This window comes from Pleurodeles waltl, chromosome 3_1, assembly GCF_031143425.1.
Source record: "Pleurodeles waltl isolate 20211129_DDA chromosome 3_1, aPleWal1.hap1.20221129, whole genome shotgun sequence".
NCBI classification, from domain to species: Eukaryota; Metazoa; Chordata; class Amphibia; order Caudata; family Salamandridae; genus Pleurodeles; species Pleurodeles waltl.
The window spans coordinates 1,371,440,628-1,371,460,921 of NC_090440.1; the positions used below are offsets into that span (position 1 = coordinate 1,371,440,628).

Genomic DNA, 20,294 nt, shown 5'->3' on the forward strand with positions numbered 1-20,294 from the left:
CTTAATACCAAAAAAGGACAAAACACTGAGACCAATCCTAGACCTCAGAATACTAAACACCTACATCAGATCAGACCACTTTCACATGGTCACGCTACAAGAGGTGTTACCATTGCTAAAACTACAGGCCTACATGACAACCTTAGACCTCAAAGACGCGTATTTCCATATACCAATACATCCATCTCACAGAAAATACCTACGGTTCGTATTCAAAGGAATACATTACCAATTCAAAGTATTGCCTTTTGGTTTAACAACCGCACCAAGAGTCTTTACATAATGTCTAGCAGTAGTGGCTGCACACATCAGAAGGCAGCAAATACATGTATTCCCGTATCTAGACGACTGGCTAATCAAAACCAATTCACTAACAAAGTGCTTACAACACACAAATCAAATCATACAAACCCTCTACAAACTAGGTTTCACCGTCAACTTTGCAAAATCCAACATTTTGCCGTGCAAAGTACAACAATACCTGGGAGCCATAATAGACACAACAAAAGGAGTAGCCACTCCAAGTCCACAAAGAATTCAAAATTTCAACAAGATCATACAACGCATGTATCCAACACAAACAATACAAGCAAAGATGATATTACAACTCCTAGGCATGATGTCTTCATGCATAGCCATTGTCCCGAACTTAAGACTACACATGAGGCCCTTACAACAGTGCCTAGCATCACAATGGTCACAAGCACAGGGTCACCTTCTAGATCTGGTGTTGATAGACCGCCAAACTTACCTCTCGCTTCTATGGTGGAACAGTATAAATTTAAACAAAGGGCGGCCATTCCAAGACCCAGTGCCACAATACGTAATAACAACAGATGCTTCCATGACAGGGTGGGGAGCACACCTCGATCAACACAGCATACAAGGACAATGGAACGTACATCAAACAAAACTGCATATAAATCACCTAGAAATGCGAGCAGTTTTTCAAGCATTACGGGCTTTCCAACCAATTATAACTCACAAATACATCCTTGTCAAAACAGACAACATGACAACTATGTATTATCTAAACAAACAGGGGGGGACACACTCAACGCAGTTGAGCCTTCTAGCACAGAAGATATGGCGATGGGCAATTCACAACCACATTCGCCTAATAGCGCAGTTTATTCCAGGGATCCAGAATCAACTTGCAGACAATCTCTCTCGAGATCACCAATAAGTCCACGAATGGGAAATTCACCCCCAAATTCTAAACACTTACTTCAGACTCTGGGGAACACCTCAAATAGACTTGTTTGCAACAAGAGAGAACGCAAAATGCCAAAACTTCGCATCCAGATACCCACACAGGCAGTCCCAAGGCAATGCCCTATGGATGAACTGGTCAGGGATATTTGCTTACGCTTTTCCCCCTCTCCCACTCATTCTTTATCTGGTAAACTAACTGAGTCAAAACAGACTCAAACTAATACTCATAGCACCAACTTGGGCTCGCCAACCGTGGTACACAACACTGCTGGACCTATCAGTAGTACCTCACGTCAAATTACCAAACAGGCCCGATCTGTTCACTCAACACAAACAACAGATCAGACTCCTGAATCCAGCATCGCTCAATCTAGCAATCTGGCTCCTGAAGTCTTAGAATTTGGACTCTTATACCTTACACAAGAATGTATGGAGGTCATTAAACAAGCTAGGAAACCTACTACAAGACATTGTTATGCAAACAATTGATAATGATTTGTTTACTACTGCCAAAATAATAAAATTCAACCACTACATGCTTCCGCAAAAAACATTGTAAGTTACTTATTACACTTACAAAAATCCAACCTAGCATTCTCTTATATTAAAATACATCTCACAGCAATATCTGCCTATCTGCAGATTAAACATTCAACATCGCTTTTTCGAATCCCAGTAATCAAAGCATTTATGGAAGGATTAAAAAGAATCATACCCCCGAGAACACCACCTGTCCCTTCGTGGAACCTCAATATTATATTAACACGACTCATGGGACCACCATTTGAACCCATGCACTTTTGTGAAATGCAATACTTAACTTGGAAAGTAGCCTTCCTGATAGCTATCACTTCTCTTAGAAGAGTAAGTGAAATACAAGCATTTACCATACAAGAACCCTTTATACAAATACATAAACACTCCGTACAAACCCAAAATTCTTGCCAAAAGTTATATCACCATTCCACCTAAACCAAACAGTGGAACTCCCAGTCTTTTTTCCACAACCAGACTCAGTAGCAGAAAGAGCCTTACATACGGTAGACATCAAAAGAGCACTAATGTATTACATTGACAGAACAAAACAGCTTCGCAAAACAAAACAATTATTTGTAGCCTTCCAAAAACCTCATGCAGGGAATCCTATATCCAAGCAAGGCATTGCTAGATGGATAGTGAAATGTATTCAAACTTGCTGTGTCAAAGCAAAAAGGGATCTACCTATTACACCAAAGGCGCATTCCACTAGGAAAAAATGCGCCACAATGGCTTTTCTTGGGAATATACCTATGACAGAAACTTGTAAGGCAGCCACATGGTCTACGCCTCATACATTCACAAAACATTACTGTGTGGATGTGCTAACAACACAACAAGCCACAGTAGGACAGGCTGTATTACGAACATTATTTCAGACAACTTCAACTCCTACAGGCTAAACCACCGCTTTTGGGGAGATTACTGCTTACTAGTCTATGCACAGCATGTGTATCTGCAGCTACACATGCCATTGAACGGAAAATGTAACTTACCCAGTGTACATCTGTTCGTAGCATTAGTCGCTGCAGATTCACATGTGCCCTCCCGCATCCCCGGGAGCCTGTAGCCTTTATAAGTTGAATGAAACTTGTAAATTTGTAAATATATACTATTCTTATACACATTATGTACATACATACTTACTCCATTGCATGGGCACATTTACTATATACACAACTCCTACCTTACCCTCTGCGGGGAAAACAATCTAAGATGGAGTCGACGCCCATGCGCAATGGAGCCGAAAGGGAGGAGTCCCTCGGTCTCGTGGCTCGATAAGACTTCTTTGAAGAAAAACAACTTGTAACACTCCGAGCCCAACACTAGGTGGCAGGATAATGCACAGCATGTGAATCTGCAGCGTCTCATGCCACGAACAGATGTACACTGGGTAAGTGACATTTTCCATATATATATATATATATATTGTTCAATGGCATGTGTAGCTGCAGAGGCCTGCCGGACATTTCGATTGAAGAAGACCCTACGTGATCGAAGAGCCAGAAGACTTCAGATGGCATCGACTCCGGCTGAACAGATCGACGTTGAAGAAGAGGAGAGATTCTCTGTAGGAAGTTGGCTCTGTATGTGCTATTTCAAAGTAAGCAATAGCATGCACAGAGTCCAAGGGTTCCCCTTAGAGGTAAAATAGTGGTAAAAAAGAGATAATACTAATGTTCTATTTTGTGGTAGTGTGGTCGAGCAGTAGGCTTATCCAAGGAGTAGTGTTAAGCATTTGTTGTACATACACATAGACAATAAATGAGGTACACACACTCAGAGACAAATCCAGCCAATAGGTTTTGTATAGAAAAATATCTTTTCTTAGTTTATTTTAAGAACCACAGGTTCAAATTTAACATGTAATATCTTGTTTGAAAGGTAAGTACATTAGGAACTTTGAATCATTTCAATTGCATGTATACTTTTCAAGTTATTCACAAATAGCTATTTCAAAAGTGGACACTTAGTGCAATTTACACAGTTCCTGGGGGAGGTAAGTTTTTGTTAGTTTTACCAGGTAAGTAAGACACTTACAAGGTTCAGTTCTTGGTCCAAGGTCGCCCACCGTTGGGGGTTCAGAGCAACCCCAAAGTTACCACACCAGCAGCTCAGGGCCGGTCAGGTGCAGAGTTCAAAGTGGTGCCCAAAACGCATAGGCTATAATGGAGAGAAGGGGGTGCCCTGGTTCCGGTCTGCTTGCAGGTAAGTACCTGCGTCTTCGGAGGGCTGACCAGGGGGGTTTTGTAGGGCACCGGGGGGGACACAAGCCCACACAGAAATTTCACCCTCAGCGGCGCGGGGGCGGCCGGGTGCAGTGTTAGAACAAGCGTTGGGTTCGCAATGTAAGTCAATGAGAGATCAAGGGATCTCTTCAGCGCTGCAGGCAAGGGGGGGCTTCCTCGGGGAAACCTCCACTTGGGCAAGGGAGAGGGACTCCTGGGGGTCACTTCTGCAGTGAAAGTCCGGTCCTTCAGGTCCTGGGGGCTGCGGGTGCAGGGTCTTTTCCAGGCGTCGGGACTTAGGTTTCAGAGAGTCGCGGTCAGGGGAAGCCTCGGGATTCCCTCTGCAGGCGGCGCTGTGGGGGCTCAGGGGGGACAGGTTTTGGTACTCACAGTCGTAGAGTAGTCCGGGGGTCCTCCCTGAGGTGTTGGTTCTCCACCAGCCGAGTCGGGGTCGCCGGGTGCAGTGTTGCAAGTCTCACGCTTCTTGCGGGGAGTTGCAGGGTTCTTTAAGGCTGCTTCTTGAAACAAAGTTGCAGTCTTTTTGGAGCAGGTCCGCTGTCCTCGGGAGTTTCTTGTCGTCGTCGTCGAAGCAGGGCAGTCCTCAGAGGATGCAGAGGTCGCTGGTCCCTTTGGAAGGCGTCGCTGGAGCAGAGTTCTTTGGAAGGCAGGAGACAGGCCGGTGAGTTTCTGGAGCCAAGGCAGTTGTTGTCTTCTGGTCTTCCTCTGCAGGGGTTTTCAGCTAGGCAGTCCTTCTTGTTGTTGTTGCAGGAATCTAATTTTCTAGGGTTCAGGGTAGCCCTTAAATACTAAATTTAAGGGCATGTTTAGGTCGGGGGGGTTAGTAGCCAATGGCTACTAGCCCTGAGGGTGGGTACACCCTCTTTGTGCCTCCTCCCAAGGGGAGGGGGTCACAATCCTAACCCTATTGGGGGAATCCTCCATCTGCAAGATGGAGGATTTCTAAAAGTTAGAGTCACCTCAGCTCAGGACACCTTAGGGGCTGTCCTGACTGGCCAGTGACTCCTCCTTGTTATTCTCATTATTTTCTCCGGCCTTGCCGCCAAAAGTGGGGGCCGGGGCCGGAGGGGGCGGGCAACTCCACTAGCTGGAGTGTCCTGCGGTGCTGTGACAAAGGGGTGAGCCTTTGAGGCTCACCGCCAGGTGTTACAGCTCCTGCCTGGGGGAGGTGTTAGCATCTCCACCCAGTGCAGGCTTTGTTACTGGCCTCAGAGTGACAAAGGCACTCTCCCCATGGGGCCAGCAACATGTCTCTAGTGTGGCAGGCTGCTGGAACTAGTCAGCCTACACAGATAGTCGGTTAAGTTTCAGGGGGCACCTCTAAGGTGCCCTCTGGGGTGTATTTTGCAATAAAATGTACACTGGCATCAGTGTGCATTTATTGTGCTGAGAAGTTTGATACCAAACTTCCCAGTTTTCAGTGTAGCTATTATGGTGCTGTGGAGTTCGTGTTTGACAAACTCCCAGACCATATACTCTTATGGCTACCCTGCACTTACAATGTCTAAGGTTTTGTTTAGACACTGTAGGGGTACCATGCTCATGCACTGGTACCCTCACCTATGGTATAGTGCACCCTGCCTTAGGGCTGTAAGGCCTGCTAGAGGGGTGACTGACCTATACTTGCATAGGCAGTGAGAGGCTGGCATGGCACCCTGAGGGGAGTGCCATGTCGACTTACTTGTTTTGTTCTCACTAGCACACACAAGCTGGTAAGCAGGGTGTCTGTGCTGAGTGAGAGGTCTCCAGGGTGGCATAAGACATGCTGCAGCCCTTAGAGACCTTCCTTGGCATCAGGGCCCTTGGTACTAGAAGTACCAGTTACAAGGGACTTATCTGGATGCCAGGGTCTGCCAATTGTGGATACAAAAGTACAGGTTAGGGAAAGAACACTGGTGCTGGGGCCTGGGTAGCAGGCCTCAGCACACTTTCAATTGTAAACATAGCATCAGCAAAGGCAAAAAGTCAGGGGGCAACCATGCCAAGGAGGCATTTCCTTACATTCTCCATTCACGAATCGGACTCGGACGGCTCCGAAACTGAGCAGCCGAGGGCACAGCCGAAAACTGTGAGTAAATCTGTCCCAGCCAAGACCCACTCGAAAATTATTAAGGCCAAGGGGATGCCACTGCCAACAGGCCATGGCTTAACCCGAAAACACGGTGACCAAACATCGGCACTGAAAAAGGCCTCCCAAGAGCCGAAGACATCTGACTACGGTCGAGATACCGGCTCAGAAACAACTCGACGCCGAGAATTCGACACCCCCAAAATTAAAAAGGTTTCCTCGGAGCCGAAAAAGAGTGTACCGAAACCTTCGGTGTCAAAACATGCAGCCTCGGAGCCGAAAACAAGCACCTACATAGAAGAGCACGGGCTTTCCAGCCAGATGCAGGGGCACAGATTTGAGCAGGAATTAGGTATGGGAGAGCCAGACCATACTCAAAGGAGGCTGCACATCCAGAAAGAGACTGGTAAAATTCAAACTCTTCCACCAATCAAAATAAAAAGAAAGCTGGCATTCCAAGAGGCGGAAATGCAGCCAAAAGCAAGTGGCAAAAGACATAACACCACCAAGGTTTTCGCCACAGACTTCACCACTGCACTCCCCGCATCTGTCCCCGGTAGCACCACCCCCAATGCAGTCGCCAACACACACGGGGATGACACAAGATGACCTGGATGCATGGGACTTATATGATGCACCGGTCTCTGACAATACTTCCGATTGCTACCCAGCAAGGCCATCACCACCAGAGGACAGCACTGCATATATGCAGGTGGTATCAAGGGCAGCTACTTTCCATAATGTAGCAATGCATGCGGATCCATTGGAAGCCGTCTTCTTGTTTAATACCCTGGCATCCACGCACACGTCTTACCAGAGTTTGCCAATGCTCCCAGGCATACTAAAGCACGCCAAACAGGTGTTCCAGGACCCAGTGAAAGGCAGAGCCATCACGCCTAGGGTGGAGAAGAAATATAAACCTCCCCCAACGGACCCTGTGTTTATAACGCAGCAACTGACACCAGACTCAGTGGTAGTGGGAGCAGCCGGGAAAAGGGCAAACTCCCAATCGTCAGGAGACACACCACCGCCCAACAAGGAAAGTCGGAAGTTCGATGCTGCAGGCAAGCGGGTGGCAGCACAGGCAGCCAATCAATGGCGAATTGCCAATTCGCAGGCTCTACTGGCTCGCTACGACAGGGCACACTGGGACAAGATGCAGCATATAATACAACACTTGCCCAAGGGACACCAAAAGCGTGCCCAACAGGTTGTTGAGGAAGGACAAGCGATTTCCAACAGCCAAATAAGGTCTGCAATGGACTCGGCAGACACAGCAGCTCGGACAGTGAACACTGCGGTAACCATTCGCAGGCACGCATGGTTACGGAGCTCGGGTTTTAAGCCGGAAATCCAGCAAGCTGTGCTAAATATGCTGTTCAACCAAGAACAATTGTTCGGGCCGGAGGTGGGTACGGCAATCGAAAAGCTCAAAAAGGACATGGACACGGCCAAAGCCATGGGCGCGCTCTACTCCCCACAAAATAGAGGCACTTTTAGAAGGCCACAATTTAGAGGGGGTTCGTGAACAAACCACAGAGCCTTCCCCCTCACAAACCAGACCCACATATCAAGGCCAGTACCAAAGAGGTAGTTTTCGAGGAACATACAGGGGTGGACAATTCCCAAAAGCAAGGGGGAAATTCCAAATCCCTAAAACCCCTCCAACCAAACAGTGGCTTCAATGTCACAAATCCTCACCACTCAACACCAGTGGGGGGAGACTTACCGCATACTACCACAACTGGGCAAACCTAACTACAGACGCATGGGTCCTAGCCATTATCCAACATGGTTATTGCATAGAATTCATAAATTTCCCACCAGATGTGCCCCCAAGAGCACACAATATGTCCAAGCAACACTTAGACCTCTTACAACTAGAAGTTCAAGCATTGTTACAAAATCAAGCAATAGAACTAGTGCCCAAACATCAAAAAGGAACAGGTGTCTACTCCCTGTACTTCCTAATTCTAAAGAAAGACAAAATGTTGAGACCTATATTAGACCTCAGAACTCTGAATCTCTACATCAAATCAGATCATTTCCACATGGTAACACTTCAAGACGTGATTCCCTTACTCAAAAAACAGGACTACATGTCAACGTTAGATATAAAAGATATATATTTCCATATACCAATACATCCTTCTCACAGGAAATACTTAAGGTTTGTAATACAGGGAGTGCATTACCAGTTCAAAGTGTTGCCATTCGGGAGAACAACAGCCCCAAGGGTACTCACAAAATGCCTTGCAGTAGTAGCCGCTCATATAAGGAGACAGCACATGCATGTATTCCCCTACTTAGACTACTGGTTAATAAAAACCAGCACTCAACAACAGTGTCTGCTTCACACACAATATGTTTTAGAAACCCTACACAAACTAGGGTTCTCTATAAACTACCAAAAACCACATCTACAACTGTGCCAAATACAACAATACTTGGGAGCAACACTCAACACACAAAAACCGATTGCCACTCCAAGTCCACAAAGAGTACAAGCCCTCCAAAATATAATAATAAACATGTACCCAAACCAGCACTACCAAGTGAGGTTTGTAATGAAACGTCTAGGCATGATGTCTTCATGCATAGCCATTGTCCCAAACACAAGACTACACATGCGGCCCTTACAACAGTGCCTAGCAACACAATGGACACAAGCACAGGGTCAACTTCAAGATCTAGTGTTGATAGACTGCCAGACACACTTCTCGCTTCAATGATGGAATCCTATAAATTTAAACTAAGGGCAGCCATTTCAAGACCCAGTGCCTCAATACGTGATCACAACAGATGCTTCCACGATGGGGTGGGGAGCACACCTCAACCAGCACAGTATACAGGGACAATGGGACGTTCACCAAAAACAACTGCATATAAATCATTTAGAACTGTTGGCAGTGTTTCTAGCATTGAAAGCATTTCAACCACTAATAGCCCACAAACACATTCTTGTCAAAACAGACAACATGACAACAATGTATTACCTAAACAAACAAGGAGGGACACACTCATCACAACTGTGTCTCTTATCACAAAAGATTTGGCATTGGCCAATTCACAATCACATTCGCCTAATAGCACAATACATCCCAGGGATTCAAAACCAGTTAGCCAACAATCTCAGTCGAGAACATCCACAGACACACGAATGGGAGATTCATCCCCAGATCCTAAAAGATTACTTTCTACGTTGGGGAACACCAAAAATCGACCTATTCACAACAAAAGAAAATGCAAAATGCCAAAACTTTGCGTCCAGGTACCCACATCCTCTATCCAAGGGCAATGCGTTATGGATGAGTTGGTCAGGGATATTTGCTTACATGCTGTGCATTATCCTGCCATCTAGTGTTGGGCTCGGAGTGTTACAAGTTGTTTTTCTTCGAAGAAGTCTTTTCGAGTCACGAGACCGAGGGACTCCTCCCCTTTCGGCTCCATTGCGCATGGGCGTCGACTCCATCTTAGATTGTTTTCCCCGCAGAGGGTGAGGTAGGAGTTGTGAGTATACTAGATGTGCCCATGCAATGGAGTAGGTATGTATGTACTTAATGTGTATCAAAAGAATATTTATTTACAAATTTACAATTTTCATTCAACTAATAACGGCTACAGGCTACCGGGGAGGTGGGAGGGCGCATGTGAATCTGCAGCGTCTCATGCCACAAACAGATGTACACTGGGTAAGTGACATTTTCCGTTCGGTGGCATGTGTAGCTGCAGATACACATGCTGTGCATAGACCAGAAGACCGAAGAAGTCTTTTCGAGTCACAAGACCGAGGGACTCCTCCTGTTTCAGCTCCATTGCGCATGGGCGTCGATTCCATCTTAGATTGTTTTCTTTCCGCCATCGGGTTCGGACATGTTCCTCTTCGCTCCGTATTTAGAATCGGGAAAGTTAGCTAAATTATCGAAAATTTGCCGGCATTGTTCTCGTTCGGTACTGGGTTAGTGTTATTGTATCGGCACCGACAGCAAGAGCGCTCTGGCGGCCCTTCGGGGCTTCCGTTCCTCACCGGGGCCTGGTCCGCCCGACCACACCCATCGTCGAAGACTAATGGACCTGACCCCCTTCCGCTTCTGTCCGAAGTGTCATTCGAAGTATCCCTATACAGACCAGCACCTGGTCTGTAATCTGTGTTTATCACCGGAACACAGGGAGGATTCTTGCCAGGCTTGTCGAGCGTTTCGATCAAAAAAGACCCTACGAGATCGACGAGCAAGAAGACTGCAAATGGTGTCAACACCAAGAGAGCAACTCGACGTTGGAGAGGAGGTAAGCATTTCCATCCAGGGATCGGACTCGGACGAATCAGAAAGTGACTGAACTTAGACGGTGCAGCGAACAGTGAGTAAACCTGCCCCGTCCAAAACTCACACAAAGATCTTTAAGGCCAAGGGGACGCCACCGCCAACAGGCCATGGCTTAACCCATCAAAAAGAATATGACCAAACATTGGCACTGAAAAAGGCCAGGGATTTGACGAAGACTTCCGACTCCGGTCGAGATTCCGGCACCAAACGCTCTCGACACCGAGAGTTCGACTCACCCAAAGTGAGAAGAATATCATCGGAACTGAAAAAGACTATATCTGAAACCTCGGTACCGAACAAAGCGGCTTTGGAGACGAAAAGAAGCTCTTACACATAAGAGCAAGGTCTTTCCAGCCAAATGAAGGAAAGACATAGGTTTGAGCAGGAATTAAGTATGGATGAACCGGAATATACACAAAGGAGGTTGCATATCCAGAAAGAGACTGGAAAAATACAAACTCTCCCTCCAATCAAGTCTAAAAGAAAACTAGCATTTCAGGAGACAGAAATGCAGCCTAAGGCGAAGGTGGTTAGAGACAAATCCCCACCACCAAGGTTTTCACCACAACCGCCCCACCACACTCACCACAACTGTCTCCAGTGGGGACACCTCCAAGGCAGTCACCCACACATACAGGGATGACACAGGATGATGATGATGCATGGGTTTTATATGATGCACCAGTATCGGATAGCAGTCCGGATAGTTATCCAACAAAGCCGTCACCTCTGGAGGACAGTACTGTATGTAAGCAGGTACTATCCAGGGCATCTACGTTCCACAACGTAGCAATGCATTCAGAGCCAATAGAGGATGATTTCCTATTTAACACCTTGGCATCCACCCACGCTTCCTATCAGAGTCTGCCAATGCTCCCGGGTATGCTCAAACACGCAAAACAAGTATTCCAGGAGCCAGTTAAGGGAAGGGCTATCACGCCTAGGGTTGAGAAGAAGTACAAGCCTCCCCCATGGGATGGGGTGGGGGGCACACCACAACAAGCATAGCATACAGGGTCAATGGGACAATCAACAAAAACAACTTCACATAATTCATTTGGAACTGCTAGCAGTGTTTCTAGCATTAAAAGCATTTCAACCACTGGTAGCACACAAACACATTCTTGTCAAAACCGCCAACATGACAACAATGTATTATCTCAACAAACAAGGGGGGGACACACTCGTCACAACTGTGTCTCTTAGCACAAAAGATTTGGCATTGGGCAATTCACAATCACATTCACCGGATAGCACAATACATACCAGGCATTCAGAACCAGTTAGCCAACAATCTCTGTCGAGATCACCAGCAAACTCACGAATGGGAAATTCATCCCCAGGTCCTACAGGATCACTTCCTCTGCTGGGGAACACTAAACATAGACCTATTCGCAACAAAAGAAAATGCAAAATGCCAAAACTTCGCGTCCAGGTACAATGCACTATGGATCAGTTGGTCAGGGATATTTGCTTATGCTTTTCCCCCTCTCCCACTCATTCCTTATCTGGTCAACAAACTAAGTCAAAACAAACTAAAACTAATACTCATAGCACCAACCTGGGCTCTCCAACCGTGGTACACAACACTGTTGGACTTAACAGTAGTACCTCACATCAAATTACCAAACATACCAGATCTGTTAACACAACACAAACAACAAATCAGACACCCGAATCCAGCATCGCTCAATCTAGCAATCTGGCTCCTGAAATCTTAGAATTTGGATACTTAAACCCTACACAAGAGTGTAGGGAGGTCATTAAACAAGCTAGAAAACCTACAATAAGACATTGTTACTCAAACAAATGGAAAAGATTTGTTAGCTACTGCCACACTAATCAGATTCAACCACTACATGCCTCCACAAAGGACATCGTAAGCTACTTATTACACTTACAAAAGTCTAATCTAGCATTCTCTTCCATTAAAATACATCTCACTGCAATATCTGCCTATCTGCAGATTACACATACAACATCGCTTTTTAGAATCCCAGTCATTAAAGCATTTATGGAGGGACTAAAAAGAATCATACCCAGAAGGACACCACCAGTACCTTCGTGGAACCTTAATATTGTATTAACACGCCTCATGGGCCCACCATTCGAACCCATGCATTCTTGTGAAATGCAATACCTGACTTGGAAAGTAGCCTTTCTAATAGCTATCACATCACTTAGAAGAGTAAGTGAGATACAAGCATTTACTATTCAAGAACCCTTTATACAAATACATAAACATAAAGTGGTTCTCCGTACAAATCCCAAATTCTTACCAAAGGTCATATCATCATTCCACCTAAACCAAACTGTGGAACTCCCAGTCTTCTTTCCGCAACCAGACTCAGTAGCCGAAAGAGCCTTACATACAATAGACATAAAAAGAGCACTAATGTATTATATTGACAGAACAAAACAATTTTGTAAAACAAAACAATTGTTTGTAGCCTTCATGCAGTTAATCCTTTATCTAAACAAGGCATCGCCAGATAGATAGTTAAATGTATTCAAACTTGCTATATTAAAGCAAAAAGAGATTTACCTATAACACCAAGAGCACATTCCACTAGGAAGAAAGGCGCCACAATGGCTTTTCTTGGAAATATACCTATGACAGAAATTTGTAAGGCAGCCACCTGGTCTACGCCTCATACATTCACTAAGCATTACTGTGTAGATGTGTTAGCAACGCAACAAGCCACAGTAGGACAGGCAGTACTAAGAACATTATTTCAGACAACTTCAACTCCTGCAGGGTGACCACCGCTTTTGGGGGGATTACTGCTTGTTAGTCTATGCACAGCATGTGTATCTGCAGCTACACATGCCACCGAACTGAAAATGTCACTTACCCAGTGTACATCTGTTCGTGGCATGAGACGCTGCAGATTCACATGCACCCTCCCGCCTCCCCGGTAGCCTGTAGCTGTTATTAGTTGAATGAAAATTGTAAATTTGTAAATAAATATTCTTTTGGTACACATTAAGTACATGCATACCTACTCCATTGCATGGGCACATCTAGTATATTCCAACTCCTACCTCACCCTCTGCGGGGAAAACAATCTAAGATGAAGTCGACGCCCATGCGCAATGGAGCCGAAAGGGAAGGAGTCCCTCGGTCTCGTGACTCGAACACTCCAAGCCAACACTAGATGGCAGGATAATGCACAGCATGTGAATCTGCAGCATCTCATGCCACGAGCAGATGTACGCTGGGTAATATATATGTATATATGTTCGATGGCATGAGTAGCTGCAGATACACATGCTGTGCACATCCCGCCATCTGGTGTTGGGCCCGGAGTGTTACAAGTTGTTTTTCTTCGAAGAAGTCTTTTCGAGTCACGAGACCGAGGGACTCCTCCCATTTCGACTCCTTTGCGCATGGGCGTCGACTCCATCTTAGATTGTTTTTTTTTCCGCCATCGGGTTCGGACGTGTTCCTTTTCGCTCCGTGTTTCGGGTCGGAAAGTTAGTTAGAATCTCGGAAAAAACGTCGGTATTGTTTGCATTCGGTATCGGGTTAGTTACAACAGATCGACACCGAATTTAGAAGAGTTCCGGTGGCCCTTCGGGGTTTTTTCGATCCCCCGTCGGGGCCTGGTCGGCCCGGCCACGTGTGAATTCAAGGCTGATGGAACGGACCCCATTCCGCTTCTGTCCAAAATGCCATAACAAGTATCCGTATACGGATCAGCATCTGGTCTGTAACTTGTGCTTGTCCCCAGAGCACAAGGAAGATACTTGTGAGGCCTGTCGAGCGTTTCGGTCCAGAAAGACGTTAAGAGACCGAAGAGCCAGAAGACTGCAGATGGCGTTGACGCCGACAGAACAAGAGCGTTTCGAGGAAGAAGAGGAAGCTTTCTCTATCCAAGAGTCGGACTCGGAAGAGCTCGAGTCCGAGGAAACGCCGAAAACCGTGAGTAAGACGTCGAAACATAAGACTCACGAGAAGTCAACAAAATCCCAGGGGACCCCACCGCCAACAGGCCATGGCTTAACCCAAACAAGCGGTGACCGAGCCAAGGCACCGAAAAAGGGCACGCTGGTGTCGAAGTCATCCGACTCCGGTCGAGATACCATCTCGGACCCGAGACATCGTCTCTGAGAAATTTCGACACCGTCACAGCGGCACCGAACAAATTCGGCATCGAGACACCACCACGCCGAAAATTACAAAGGTTTCTTCGGAGCCTAAAAAGACCTCCGAAAAAGTTTTGGTTCCGAAACATCCAGCCTCGGAGCCGAAAACAGGTTCCTATACAGAGGAACAAGGATTGGCCTCCCAAATGAAAAAACATAGATTTGAAGAGGAACTTCAAGCTGTAGAGCCAGACTATACTCAAAGGATGCTCCACATTCATCAAGACACAGGGAAGATAACCACTCTTCCTCCAATTAAAACAAAAAGAAAACTTGCCTTTCACGAAAAGGACAAGGAGCCACAGGCAAAGGTGGCAAAGAAAACAACTCCACCACCTTCTCCACCACCATCAGTGCACACATCACCAGTAGCAACTCCTCCACTGATGCACTCCCCGACTCATACTGCCATGAGTCAAGATGATCCCGATGCATGGGACCTTTACGATGCTCCAGTATCGGACAACAGCCCAGACTCGTACCCTACCAGGCCGTCCCCTCCTGAGGACAGTACATCTTACACACAGGTGATCGCAAGGGCAGCTGCTTTCCATAACGTCACCTTGCATTCAGAACCAATTGAGGATGACTTCTTGTTTAACACGCTAACCTCCACTCATAGCCAGTACCAAAGACTACCTATGCTCCCAGGAATGCTAAAACATTCAAAACAAATCTTTCAGGATGCTGTTAAATGCCGAGCCATAACTCCAAGAGTGGAGAAAAAGTACAAGCCACCGCCAACAGATCCTGTTTATATTACAACGCAGTTAACTCCAGACTCAGTAGTTGTCGGGGCAGCTCGTAAGAGAGCAAACTCTCATACCTCGGGAGACGCACCACCTCCAGACAAAGAGTCGCAAATTTGATGCTGCGGGCAAAAGGGTTGCAGCACAAGCAGCAAACCAATGGCGCATTGCCAATTCACAAGCGCTTTTGGCAAGATATGACAGAGCTCACTGGGATGAGATGCAACATTTGATAGAACACTTACCCAAGGAGTTCCAAAAAAGAGCACAACAAGTGGTGGAAGGAGGACAAAGTATCTCTAATAATCAGATACGGTCTTCAATGGATGCAGCAGATACGGCTGCAAAGACAGTAAATACTGCAATAACAATAAAAAGGCACGCATGGCTCCGCATGTCAGGTTTCAAGCCAGAAATTCAACACGCCGTGCTAAATATGCCATTTAATGAACAGCAGTTGTTTGGGCCGGAAGTCGACACTGCTATTGAGAAACTCAAGAAGGACACTGATACGGCAAAAGCCATGGGCGCACTCTACTCCCCGCAGAGCAGAGGCACCTTTCGCAAAACACCTTTTAGGGGAGGGTTTCGAGGACAACCTACAGAAACCACAACATCACAAACAAGGCCCACTTACCAAAAGCCAATATCAGCGGGGAAGTTTTCGGGGGCAATATAGAGGGGGACAATTCCAAAGAGGTAGAGGGAAATTCCAAAGCTCCAAAAGTCCTCAAAATAAGCAGTGACTCACAAGTCACCCATCCCCATCACATAACACCTGTGGGGGGAAGATTAAGCCAATTTTTACAAACATTGGGAGGAGATAACAACAGATACTTGGGTACTAGCAATTATCCAGTATGGTTATTGCATAGAATTTTGAGAATTCCCTCCAACAGTCCCACCGAAAACACACAGTATGTCGAAACAACATATAAATCTTCTAGGATTAGAAGTTCAAGCATTGCTCCAAAAAGAGGCAATAGAATGAGTACCAAAACAAAAACTAAACACAGGAGTTTACTCACTGTACTTTCTAATACCCAAAAAAGACAAAACTCTAAGACCTATACTAGACCTCAGAATATTAAATACATACATCAAATCAGACCACTTTCACATGGTTACATTACAAGAAGTATTCCCACTGCTCAAACAACAAGACTACATGACAACACTGGATCTAAAGGATGCATATTTCCATATACCAATACATCCTTCACACAGAAAGTACCTAAGATTTGTATTCCAAGGGATACATTACCAATTCAAAGTGTTGCCATTCGGAATAACAACTGCGCCAAGAGTTTTTACAAAATGTCTAGCAGTAGTAGCTGCACATATCAGAAGGCAGCAAATACATGTGTTCCCGTACCTAGACGATTGGTTAATCAAAACCAACACGCAAAAACAGTGTTCACAATACACAAATTACGTCATAGAAACCCTACACAAACTAGGTTTCTCAATCAATTACTCAAAGTCACACCTTCTGCCGTGTCAAACACAACAATACCTAGGAGCAACAATCAACACAGGAAAAAGGGATTGCCACTCCAAGTCCACAAAGAATCCAAACATTCCAAAATGTAATACAAGCCATGTATCCAAACCAAAAGATACAGGTCAAATTAGTAATGAAACTCCTAGGCATGATGTCCTCATGCATAGCCATTGTCCCAAACGCAAGGTTGCACATACAGCCCTGACAACAGTGCCTAGCATCACAGTGGTCACAAGCACAGGGTCAACTTCTAGATCTGGTGTTGATAGACCGCCAAACATACATCTCGCTTCAATGGTGGAACAGTATAAATTTAAACCAAGGGCGGCCTTTTCAAGACCCAGTGCCACAATGCGTAATAACGACAGATGCGTCCATGACAGGGTGGGGAGCACACCTCAATCAGCACAGCATCCAAGGACAATGGGACATTCAGCAAAAACAGTTTCATATAAACCACTTAGAACTGTTAGCGGTGTTTCTCGCTCTGAAAGCATTTCAACCCATAATAACCCACAAATACACTCTTGTCAAAACAGACAACATGACAACAATGTATTATCTAAACAAACAGGGAGGAACACACTCGACACAGTTGTGTCTCCTAACACAAAAAATATGGCATTGGGCGATTCACAACCACATTCGCCTAATAGCACAATTTATTCCAGGGATTCAGAATCAGTTAGCAGACAATCTCTCTCGGGATCACCAACAGATCCACAAATGGGAAATTCACCCCCAAATACTGAACACTTACTTCAGAATGTGGGGAACGCCACAAATAGATCTATTTGCAACAAAAGAAAACTCAAAATGCCAAAACTTCGCATCCAGGTACCCACAACATCAGTCTCAGGGCAATTCACTATGGATGAACTGGTCAGGGATATTTGCGTACGCTTTTCCCCCTCTCCCACTTCTTCCATATCTAGTAAACAAGTTGAGTCAAAACAAACTCAAACTCATACTAATAGCACCAACATGGGCAAGGCAACCTTGGTACACAACACTACTAGACCTTTCAGTAGTACCTCATATCAAACTGCCAAACAGACCAGATCTGTTAACACAACACAAACAACAGATCAGACATCCAAATCCAGCATCGCTGAATCTAGCAATTTGGCTCCTGAAATCCTAGAATTCGGGCACTTAGACCTCACACAGGAATGTATGGAGGTCATAAAACAAGCTAGAAAACCTAACACTAGACACTGTTATGCAAATAAGTGGAAAAGATTTGTTTATTACTGCCATAATAATCAAATTCAACCTCTACACGCATCTGCAAAAGAGATAGTAGGATACTTACTACATTTGTAGAAATCTAAACTAGCTTTCTCTTCCATTAAAATACATCTTATGGCAATTTCAGCTTACCTGCAAATTACGCACTCAACTTCATTATTTAGGATACCAGTCATAAAAGCGTTTATGGAAGGCCTAAAGAGAATTATACCACCAAGAACACCACCAGTTCCTTCATGGAATCTTAACATCGTCTTAACAAGACTCATGGGTCCACCTTTCGAACCCATGCATTCCTGTGAAATGCAATATCTAACCTGGAAGGTCGCATTTCTCATTGCAATCACATCCCTCAGAAGAGTAAGTGAAATACAGGCATTTACCATACAAGAACCATTTATTCAAATACACAACAATAAAATAGTTCTAAGAACAAATCCAAAATTTCTGCCAAAAGTAATCTCACCATTCCATTTAAATCAAACAGTAGAATTGCCAGTGTTCTTCCCACAACCAAATTCTGTGGCTGAAAGGGCACTACATACATTAGACATCAAAAGAGCACTAATGTATTACATTGACAGAACAAAGCTAATCAGGAAAACAAAACAACTGTTCATAGCTTTTCAAAAACCACACATAGGAAATCCAATCTCTAAACAAGGCATTGCTAGATGGATAGTCAGATGCATTCAAACATGCGATCTTAAAGCCAAAAGAGAATTGCCTATTACACCAAAGGCACACTCAACCAGAAAGAAAGGTGCTACAATGGCCTTTCTAGGAAACATTCCTATGAGCGAAATATGTAAGGCTGCAACCTGGTCTACGCCTCATACGTTTACTAAACACTACTGTGTAGACGTACTAAATGCACAACAAGCTACAGTGGGCCAAGCTGTACTAAGAACATTATTCCAAACTACTTCAACTCCTACAGGCTAAACCACCGCTTTTAGGGGAGGTAACTGCTTTATAGTCTATGCCAAACATGTGTCTCTGCAGCAACATATGCCATCGAACTGAAAATGTCACTTACCCAGTGTACATCTGTTCGTGGCATTAGTCGCTGCAGATTCACATGTACCCTCCCACCTCCCCGGGAAGCCTGTAGCCGTTTAGAAGTAGATCATAAATCTTAAACATCTGAACATTTGTAAATAATTATTAGAAACTCTTAACGTACATACATATTCACTCCATTGCATGGGCACTATTTATACCAAACAACTCCATCCTCACCCTCTGCGGGGAAAACAATCTAAGATGGAGTCGACGCCCATGCGCAATGGAGCCGAGGAGGGAGGAGTCCTACGGTCCCGTGACCAAAAAGACTTCTTCGAAGAAAAACAACTTGTAACACCAGGCAGCGGACTGTGCCAAAACATGTGAATCTGCAGCGACTAATGCCACAAACAGATGTACACTGGGTAAGTGACATTTTCATTCTTGCAGTCCTGCTTTGAAGAAAGCTATTTTTATTTCTCCAGATATATATTGTGTATTCACTCTTTTGTAGATTACTGATGTTCTTCCTAGTCTGTTCCACTTCTAAAAATGTCTATTGTAGGAGAAAGTAGTTCCTAACAGACTTCCGATTACCCTTGTCATCTTACAGCTCTGGTGACAAATACACAACCCTCAAGAGACAATTGAGTATGCCAATGCCTCACACTCCTTTTTTTCAGAACAAATAGAGACATTGTGTTAATTTCTGTTCACTCAGGATTCTCAGACCAGCATTGGGAGCCCTATCACTCGCTCTGGTCTTCAGATTATAGGGGCTGAAGATGAGGACTTTGATGCTGAGCAGGAGCAAGAGCAGGTGGGTTCTGTTCCTTTGGAATGCCATTTTAGTGTCTCACAATAGTGTGTATGCAACAGATACATTACTGTTGTCAGTGCTATGTCTTCTGAGGGTGCAGAGTGGATCAGCCACACTGTGTGCCACACAGTAATAGTTATGCAGAAATGTTAAAACAATGCTGCTATTGTCAGTAAAGTTAAATGTGTCTTGTGTATTTCTCAGTCGCTTTGGGCAGTATTTGTCCAGTTCCTGGCCATCCATCAGTACTCAACATAACACCAATGAGTTCAGCTTTACACCAATGAATATCAAAATTGTTAATCCCCCCCCTCAAAAGGCCTCTGCTATTGCTGCAGCCATTGCTCTCATAGTAGCCCTTGCATGCATTAATGAGAGCTTCTCTGAAGGTATGTGTAAGGGAATGCCTCTTTTTGTATGGCCCC

General features: G+C 45.1%; 1 protein-coding gene across 4 annotated transcripts in view; it reads left to right on the forward strand.

Moving 5' to 3' along the window:
• Positions 1–20,294, forward strand: part of ARHGEF12 (Rho guanine nucleotide exchange factor 12) — a 794,162-nt gene that overhangs the window by 183,540 nt on the left and 590,328 nt on the right. For all 4 annotated transcript variants that reach the window (XM_069224871.1, XM_069224872.1, XM_069224873.1 and 1 more), the window contains one exon: positions 19,771–19,869. In XM_069224871.1, the coding sequence (XP_069080972.1) occupies positions 19,771–19,869 (99 nt within the window). The remainder of the gene's footprint in view (positions 1–19,770; positions 19,870–20,294) is intronic.